This window comes from Hyalella azteca, unplaced genomic scaffold (genome assembly GCF_000764305.2).
Source record: "Hyalella azteca isolate HAZT.00-mixed unplaced genomic scaffold, Hazt_2.0.2 contig8032, whole genome shotgun sequence".
Taxonomy (NCBI): domain Eukaryota; kingdom Metazoa; phylum Arthropoda; class Malacostraca; order Amphipoda; family Hyalellidae; genus Hyalella; species Hyalella azteca.
The window spans coordinates 100687-111094 of NW_025938138.1; the positions used below are offsets into that span (position 1 = coordinate 100687).

The 10408-nt window shown below is 38.3% G+C and overlaps 1 protein-coding gene across 1 annotated transcript; it reads left to right on the forward strand.

Annotated features, from left to right (window-relative positions):
* The first annotated feature begins 6900 nt into the window (after window positions 1-6900).
* On the forward strand, window positions 6901-9999 carry LOC108676200. The gene is made up of 4 exons (XM_018164251.2): window positions 6901-7073; window positions 7889-7953; window positions 8524-8618; window positions 9877-9999. Exons 1-4 carry the CDS (start codon window positions 6924-6926, stop codon window positions 9990-9992), a joined length of 426 nt encoding a protein of 141 aa, XP_018019740.1. The 5' UTR covers window positions 6901-6923; the 3' UTR covers window positions 9993-9999.
* Window positions 10000-10408: the final 409 nt, after the last annotated feature.

Here is a 10408-nt window from a genome sequence, read left to right on the forward strand (position 1 = left end):
GGCGCCGCTGGTGAATTCTTTGTATTTGTGTCCGACTGCCCCGTGTTTAGGTTGCTGTTCATCCTTCGTAATTCGGATACGAACGTTGTTCTATCCTAGCCATCTTTAGAAGGTTTGTCAATTAAGAAACTTTACTATGATCAAAAAGTTATACTTTGTTGGTGATGAAGCTTAGAAAATTTGGGACTGTGTGACAGCTTCCTATGTGATGCCATAGTAAAGTCTGCCAGCAACACAACTCTTCCATTTTTGTTGATGAGTTTTTAGAAGCTTTCGAAGAATTTACCAGAGGTATTGTTTTTTACAATTAAAACATTTTAGATTATTGATTGTAACTAAATAAATAAGCGACCACTTACCGGTCTCTGACTTAATACAACTTTTTACTATTAAGAGTGTGAATACTGTCTATAATTACCCTATATCCTCCCAACCGCATGAATGTATGACATAGCAACATTCTAAGAGTATGATTTCCACTCATTGGATGCGTCTTGTCAGCGGAAAAAACATTTGCACATCATAATACTTATAATGTTTTGCATGCATGGTTTCTGCATCCCTAAGGCGCAAACTCCGCCTCCCGTTCAGTTCGTTAGCAGGTTAGTTTGCCATCCCGCAGCTCGTCGAGCCAACCGCGCCAGCGACCTCTTCTAGTCTCAATTTGTATTCAGCATCTCACCTGCATTTATGCGCCTCGCTGGGATGAATTCAACGGTTCATTCTTGTCAATTTCGCCGCGTTACCTATTAAGGCCAGACTAAGCTTTGCTACTCATAATGGATTGATTCTGTGACGTAGTCAATGCCAGGTTCCTTGAAGTAATTTTAGATTTTTTAAACTTTTTCTTCAGTAAACTTCTTTGATTTCATTGCAGATTATTATCTATGTTTATTACCCGGTAAAATGACTCGTGCAAGGTCGGCATCAGGTGTACCACGTTGTTATTTCATTTCATAGAAAATTCATTATTCACATTATCGATTAAATCACATTTATTAGGGTCTGTTTCGTATATACGCTTGGATTCATATCAGTAATTGACGCGTGAACGGTAATCGACGCGTATGAAATCACTTTCTCTATTTATTAACTGAGTTGGCGTCATTAGCTACGTGATTTGACTGATTTCAAGTAAACGAATAATGTTGACTGGATACGGTGTCCTATCATTGTTAGCGCAAATGTAATTAGCGAATGCCTGTGCATGGGTAGGATCATGGTTGAACTAGTGTAAGGTTGACCCATCAGAAGCCCATTTTTGCGGATGTAGTTCGTTGTTCGCCTGTGACGTCACTGATCTCAGTGACGTCACGGGCATTAACCAATCACCGAAATGCGATCAAACCAGACAACCAATCCGTCATGGGAATGACGGGTTTGTTCACGTTTCTCGATCTCAGTGACGTAACAAGAAAGCTGAAGTGAAAGACGGAACTTCTCGTGGGTCAACCTTATATAGTTCAACCATGGGTAGGATCTTGATGTCGAACTCCTACGCTTGATAAGTTGTAAGTTGTTGCCTGCCGCCTGGCACTCACTTCAGAAAAACTTCACGAAGGAAACGTAATCCATTTCTAAGCAAGTGCTCCCAAATAATCCTTTGTACTCTTATTTAGCGCATCAAGAGTAAAATTGTACGTATACCGAATCAAAGAAGTTTTTTTTTCGAGAAGTGAAAACATCTATGTAGCTGTAGCGAGACGAATAGGAGCACGGATCTCAATATAGTTGGGAGTTTTTTTTGCAAATTTATTTCAATCAATTTCAATCCATTTGGAATTAGTTTTAGTTATTGAAATCAAAAAGTCTCTGGATCGGTAGACTTCGTTCCTGATTTTCAAGTCCAGATATGAAGTTACCCATTTCAAATTCACGCCATGGTAATTGGTTGTGTGATTTGTTGTAAAGGTATACCAGTGATTTCCATCGTTTGAAAAGCTTTGACTCTCAAGAGAAAGTGACTTTTAAGTCGTTCATTTCCGAGGCGAAACTTTTAACTTTGTGCTTTTATTCAAAGGGTCCGAAACAAGTATCTTGGGTCGATTTTTCTTTACTACAGATGGTTTTTTATAGTTGTCGGATCATATAATAATTCTGAATTAAAATGTGAATGACCTTCAGAATTACGTCTAAATTAAGGTAGAGGTATGTAGCAAAACGAGTTTCACGTTGATTTAAAATTGCAGTAAAAGCAAGTCTATGTAAAATATAAAGCAAAGCTTGTAAAATATAAACAGTTTCATAACATAGAAGCATTATACAATGTAAGCAATGCGACTGAAAACATCCTATAACTGCCTCCTTCAACGCCGATGCTACTATAATAATTTTTAATTCATACAAAATATTTCTTTAAGCTAAAGACAGTTAATACTCAAAACACGCTATAAATGTACATTTTAAAATACACGAATAATCGCCAATCAAGCAAAATCATGGAATATCTCCAGTGTGCAAACCACACTTCACCATTGCATCCAAAGAAATCTATCATAAAGCTCTACAAAATCAAAAGTTACAGATATCCATTGCCATATTTTTAAGCGTATAAGCCACACAGCGTATTCTTTAAATTTCTAAAGCGTATTTCTAAGCGTATAAGCCACACAGCTCTAGAGAATAATGCAAAGTGAAAAAATAATACATAATTTCTACTATATTAATGAAAAGATTACCAATGCGGGCAATGCCCATGCGGTTCTTTGATCATCCTCGGCATCCGCCTGTCACGAGCGACAAAGGATCTAGCTATCGACTCAGCCTGCATCGCCGCGAATGGCTGTATAGAGTACCGATCGACCCTGGCTTGATATTCCAATCCGCACCCATCACAAGTGAAGGCGGACGGCTGTAACTGTTGCGTCGACCGATGTCTCCGTCTGGACCTCCTCCGAGAGTCGCTAAATAAGCGGCGCTCGACCTCAGCGCAAGAAGTCTCCAGCCCCAGCGGGCAGCTGCTCAAGTCCGTCCCAGACGCGTAATTTCGGGTGTCCCGAAGATGTCCCATCGGGGACATCAAGAAGATGTCCCAGACGCGTAATTTCGGGTGTCCCGTTTTTCGTCGGCCATCCACGTTGAAGAGGGCATGCGGCCTGCGACCATCCTACTGACATGTCCTAGTCACCCTATCGAGACGTCTCTCATTTAGAACTGAGAGCAGACTGATCATATTTGATCGCTCTAGCACCACAGAATTGGGTACTCTGTCCTGCCATCTGATCTGCAGTATGCTCCGAAGTCACCTCATCTGGAAGCCTTTGAGTTTCCTTTCATGTCCCGCGTAGGTGGTCCATGTCTCGCAACCACACAGAAAAGGGCCGAGGACGCTAGCTTTGTAGTCGCACAGCTCAGTCTTCACGGTGAGGCTCGAGTTGTTCCGAACACGCTGGGTTAATTTAGCCATACCTGTGGCGGCCCTTGCGATCCTGCTGTTAATTGTGTTAGTTTGCCAGTCGATTTGCAAAGATGTGCAAGCTTGCAGGTACAAAATTTTTCATCACACTCGTTTTCACTAATACAGACATTTGTGTAAGTTATCGATTGTATTTAAATTTCATTAAATATTAAAATAAAAGTCAATAATACTATTCCAGAGATTGTCTGAAGCAGATTGTGGGAGAGGTCGCGTTTTGATGTTGTGCAGCTGTATAGACATTGAAAATGTCAGGTATTCAAGATACTAAAGCAACTTGTTTTTTTTTTTTAATGTTTAAACGTAAGGAATTGTATTTGGTTATGGTAAAAGTGCAGGATGAAAATCATTACTTTTTTATAAAATTTCTACATATTTCTGAAGATCTCTTAAATTTAATTCGTACAAATATATTTTTTCATAAATATATCATAACTCAACAAATATATTTTCAGCTTGGTTGATCATGGTCTAAATTTATTAATTCTACCGCTGTTTGCAATTGAGAAAGATTTCGTTGAAATCCAGTGAGTATTTCTTATTGACAATTTTCTTATTGTTTCTCTCTATTCGGCGAATTAGGCTCTTGATAGGAACTGAAAAGTCAAATATCAGGTTTCCAAGGGACATTTTATTATAATTTTAATTTTAAGACGTTTCGAATGCAACTTCATTCATTATCAAGTAGAAGAGGAAGAGTTTTGCAACGCTAGAAATTGAAATTTTGAAATGACATTAGTATAAACATAGTGGATACAGATTGAAATCAAAGCTTAAATTACGAGAACAGTTTCAATGTCCTGACAAATCCGGTAGTTTGTAAATTAATAGCTGGAGAATCCTCCTTGATGATGACAGCCTTAATATAACATGAGAAAAAATGCTAGTTCTTTCTTGTGTACAGTAATTAACTTGTCAAAAACGGGTCCAAAACTTCTTCAGCCATCCTTGTGACTCCATGCTCCTGAATATTGAATGTTTGAGCGAAGAATCTATCTCTCGGTTAGGAACAAGCTGTTCTATAAATATTGAAGATATTGAACGCAAAGTCATCTGTTTACAATTTGTTGCTGGCCAACTTCTTTTGCTTCCTCCTCTCCACGAAACAGAGAGACACGATTAACTGAATGGTGAATTGAGTATTTTTATTTTTAAATAACAAAATCTAATCTAGTTTTACATGACCATTCAGGAAATTTCAATCCAGCATAACATTATAAATCTACCATTAGTTATACAATTTACATTAATTTTCAGGAGAGGATGCCCAACGTGCGGTCACGAGCTGGTCGGTTGGAGGGGACCAAAGAAACGCAAGGGACCAAAGAAACGGAAGGGACCACACCAACTGCTTGGCTTGAGGGACGCCCTGTCATGTGGCCTAAGAAAGGTGATGCAGCAGCATTGCTCCGTGAGAAGCATGTACCGTGCAGCAGTTGGTTATCATTTTACTTGATCAAAGTGGAATGCAACGCTGCTAAGAAATAGCGAAAAAGCTAGAATTGTAACTATTTAATTTTGAGGAACAGTAAATACAAATTTATTCAGCATACCTAAAAGTTGCACCTCTATCTTAATTTCTGTATTTGCCTAAACTAGTATAATCTCTGTCCTATGAAAGTTACACTCAGAGGTGGGCAGTAGCGCGCTACATGTATAGCGGCCGTTACATTTTCAGTAGCGGTAGCGGCGCTACATGCAAGCAATTGCCGCTACATTTAGAGCATGTAGCGGTAGCGGTAGCGGCCGCTTCATTTCAAAGTAGCGCTGCCCAGCTCTGGTTACACTATATATTACCAAAACAGGGTACACTTTAGACTTCAATGCTCCACTTGTCAGCTCTTCAGCTATAACGATTAATGGGTTTATTTTTTAGATAACTGGAAGAGAGAGGGTTATGGGCCTTCAGTTATAATTCACGCTGAACATCTCTTTGTATGAGAAGCATTAGCTCATTTGTATTCTTTCTAATAGTATCAAAATAACCATACCTCGCCCTTATCATTACGATCAACAGCTCAAACGATAAAAATCATGTAATTTTTTACGTTTAGCATGTGGCACACACTGGGCAAAACGATTCCAAACAGTACTGTTGATCGTTATGCTTAGGGCGAAATTTTATCGTTAGAGCTGTTGATTGTAATGATCAGGTTGAGGTATGGTTATTTTTTAAACTATTAGAAAGAATACAAATGAGCTAATGCTCTTCATTCAAAGGTATGTTCAGCGTGAATTATAACTGAAGAGGTATAACCCTCTCTCTTCTCTCTCGATGCAAATGCTCATCCTTACCAATTATTGACTTATCAAATAAAGCATCCTCCTGCAAAAATTGTTGAAACCAAATTTCTTAACGTATTTATGACGCTCTTGTATATTTTTTTCATAACAGAGAGTCGGCTGACTTGTGAGCAACATGACGAAACAACAGCCGAGAGTGAAGAGGTTCTGGAGCCTGCCTGCGCTCCGGCTAAGAAGAATACGTCGTTAACAAAATATGAGCTAGGTCTTGTATATTTTTACTGCACGTCTAAAATAGCTCCAATTCATTAATTTTTTCACCCCGAGTTCCATGACCTCACCCTTATATTTCATTAGGTTTTTTTCACCTGTTCAAATGTCCCAAATTTGGTGACTCATTGACTAATCTCCTGTATATTTGAAGCATTTTTTGTTGTTGTCCGGATCGTATGTTTAATAAATTAGCATAATAGTGTTAACAATGTCGTAATGAAATTTATGTTCATTCATGCTCACATTTTGTTCACTGCTAATTCGAAAAAGGCTTCTTCATAATCTTCGTACAAAATAAGCTACAGAAATTCGAAGTGTGTTTTAGGTCTCTTTACGTGTGTTTTTGTTCTAAATTAATATTTGACTTACGTTTCAAAATTATTTCCACAAATTGAATTTTATTTCAGAGGTTAGTGACAGCGAGGAGTCTGGACTGCTGCTGCAGGCTGGTTCATGTAAGTGCAATTTATACCGTGCAGAACTCAAACGGACATGATCTAGTTTAAATGTTTGCACACGGTGTTTTTAATTGACAGTTTAAATTAAATTTAATACATTTGTTGCGGTGATGTTTGTACACATCGTTCTGAATCGATAGAATAACAGTTCTAATTAAAATCTATTCATTTGTTGCGTTCTAATGATCTTCTTCTTGTTCTTGTATTCCTAAGTGTTGCTGCCAGGGCCTGCAAAGAAATTCAAGTACAGCCATATTCCTGCTTTGGCTGGGTCTCCCATGGATACGGTCGCCGTCACGCCTACATCGCCACTGACCGAAACCCGAGGCTCTCTTCGTCCTATTCCCGAAGAAAGTAAGATTGCCATTAGCTCGCAATTTCAAGAGAGGAAATTAATATAATTGTAACTTTAAAGCGTCTAATTTCTGTTCTAATTGCGTTTTATGATGAATGACAAAGTTAAAAGATTAACTAGAAACTGATGATTCACGGGCACTCTGACAGGGTTCCAGAGAAAGGTTCTCACTCTGCTCATGGAGATCCGTGATGCAGTGCAGAAGAATGATTGCTGCAACAAGAACAGCTGCAATTCAACCCCGTGTCTGAAAGAACCACTAGAAACTTTGGAGAGTTTCCTTGAATTCGAAGATAAACTCTCGGACCAAGAATTCTATGACACGTTGGTGAGTATAATTCAGACTACAAATTTTATTTGCAGCTACTCTGTACAGTCGCCATTACTAAGTTCGATAATTGAGAACTAATCAGTCATGTAGAATTTAATTTACCGTCAGGAGGAAGGCGCTTTTTATATAAACTGCGTTTAATTGCTTACTTACTCATACCAAACTTTGTTTTGCTTGCGTAGTTTTGATGTGATTTGAATGAACCATATATGTATCTTCATATTTATTTGTGCTTTTATAATGAGTATAGCAATATTGCATTGAACTGAGATTTCAAGGATGCTCGCTCGCGATGTAGCTGGCCACATATTGGAATATCTTTGAACGCTGTGCGTCACAGTTTTAAAGTCGCCGCACTCCTCCGTAAGCGTCCGAAGAGCAAATTAAATGTGCGTGCATGACCTATCTTCGAGTGTAGCCGCAGTCTGGCTGGTCAAAAAACCGATCTTCAATTTTACCTCGATTGTGTCAAGCATTCAGAAATTTACTCTGCTACTTGTACATTATTTGTCGTTTGATTTCTCTGAATTAACTCAAATCTTAGAATTGTATTTATTTTATCAATAATAATCTTTCGGCCTGAAATACAACTTGCATGGGTTGTTTCAGTCATGGTTGAATTAATAAAACCATGGTTTCAGTTATCCACGAAGCGCAAGGCCATCTAGCGGGAACCCCTAAGTTTAAATGTAACTTCATTTTCCCGCTACGTTGTGATTTTGCTATGAATGACAGCCGAAATATATATATATATTTCTGCGCCGTTTCAAAAAAGATAATTTTCTCCTGTTGAATGTTTTTCTACTTTTCAGAAGGAGCAAATGCAGCGGATCGGTGGACTTGACGTGGCAGATAATGTAAAAACATTAATGAAACGGTAACTTTCATATCGTATTTCTATTGATTATGTTGTGTTTGCTATCAAAGCTCTCATCGACCGTTCCAGTTTGTATTGTGCATGAACTGTTGCGAGAAAAAATATTCCTCGACCTTTTAATGATGCTTTTCACCAGCTCAAAGATCACAATTTTGTATCCCTGACGCCGGAAATTGGGCACAAATTTTTAAGCTATTTAGCTCTCACACAAACTCATTAGGTTTTCTGACATTCTTGTATTAATTCAAGGTACACGCAATTTAGATTAGTTTTTTATTACTATTAACTGAATAGTTAGCATTTATAATCTGTTATCAACGAATTATATTTAATTATAATACATACCATTTATGAATATATTTATATAATGTTAACGGGCTCTTACAGTTGTCCCAACAACGTTATGTTTCAAGTAATTATGCTTTAGGCCACTGACTGCCTTATAACCTTGTGACCTTTAGATGAGTTTAGGACGTATACAATCAACGGTTGCGTTGAACGACTATGGCACGTACGTGAAATTTTGTTCTAATCTAACTCTTGGTGCAAATTATATTTTTATGTTTTCAGAACCATGAGCAACGCCCTAATGTCCAAGATGAGTTTGCAGGGGAAGAAAAACAAAATTGCATTCAACGGAACTCGCTTGTTCTCGGCTATTAAAGGTATCTATAGGAGGAAATAGGTCATTTCGAATTTGTGCACTTGAGTATAATTGATGAATTACTCATGTCGTCTTAACTGATTACGGTAAACTTTTCAATCATGTCGAAATTCTGTTCTTAAAAATAAATAAAATTAGTTTACTGTACATTCAGTGCTCTAAATCATGAAGTAAAGTAAGCATTACGTGTTCATTCATGAAGCATGAATTGCATATTCTGATATTCATACATATATTCACATCCACAAATATCCATATTTGTTATCATTCACTTGTTTCGAGGTTCATCACATGTAAGTTCTAAGGAAACTTCCTAATAAATGACCCTGCAAATGAGTGTATAGGGGCGATGGGTGTGAATCCGTGTCAGCTATCCACTGTTTGCGGCGGGCAGTCTAGAGACATGGTCCGGCCATTGAATATATTTATTGCCCGTTATTCAAGATACAATCTTCCTAATTTCTTCATTTCTCCTCCCACTTCCCTTACACCCTTAATTCGGTTGACGAGTTAAAGCATGTAACACGTACCTATAATAGCTTCAAACTGTCACTCAAACCTGGCTACATGGCACTCCAGCAAACATCTCATTATAGCTATAGCTATATTGCTATAACATGTCATCCATAACAATAGTTATAAATGTAGCATGTCATTCATACCTATAGTTATAGTTCTAGCCAGTAACCAACATTCCTAGTTATAGCTCTGGCATGTCATTGAAATAACTTGCTATATAATTCTAGCATCTCGCTCACTGTATAGGTATAGGTATTATTTGTCATATACATACCTATACACAGCTCTAGCATTTCACCAACATGTCTATAGCTTCATATTTCTCACACGTCACGCATATTTTTAGCTATAGCTTCAAGATGTAATTTGTACATAGTTGAAGCTCTAGCGTGTCATTCGTACCTAGTAATTGTTCAAGCATGTTACTATAATATAATATAGCTACATATTTTTTATTAAAATGTTACAGAAAATTATTTATAGGCATTTTTGATCAGCTTGATCATGCTTTAGAATAGAATAGAAGTGTCGGCACTGAAGAAATAGGCCCATGGCCTGTTGCCGATTCTTATACTTTTCGTGACTTGATTCACAAGGGACCCGGCCCTTGGAACCCGATCTTTCCATAACTGACGTGACGTTGTTTGTTTGACGTCTCGAAGTTTTTCCAAAAAATCACATGGATTTCTTCCAAAATTACTTACTGCTTTTTTAGTATCCTAAAGATTTACTCTTTTCAGAAGTCGTGATGGCAACTTTTCAAGAAGCCACTGAGGTCAAGCTGAACGAAGAGTTCTCAAGGTTTCTCAGGCATGCCCCTGAACGCCTTGGCGGCGGGGGGCGAACCTCTAAATAATTAAACTTCTCCGTATTTTGTGTTTCTTTTTTTTGCCAAGTAGTAACTTCACAGCACCTGAATCTCGTCTTCCTCGCCATCAAGCTTCATGACTTTCCGAAAGGTCATAGAATAGAATAGAAGTGTCGGCATTGAAGAAATAGGCCCATGGCCTGTTGCCGATTCTTGAACTTTTCGTGATGAGGCAACTCTTCCATGTATCCCATTTTTGTTCATCAAAATTCAGCTGGTGGGGAGCGCGATACTGGGCCATTCCATAAGCAGTTCAAGACCGGGGCACCATGTATAAGCGTTACCACTGAACAACACAGATAGTAAAATGCAGGTTGGCTAAGGACATGTACTGGCAGCGGCGAAGGCGGTTTTGGGGTTTACGCCCGACGAGGATAAAATGCAAACTGACAAGTCGTCAGTTT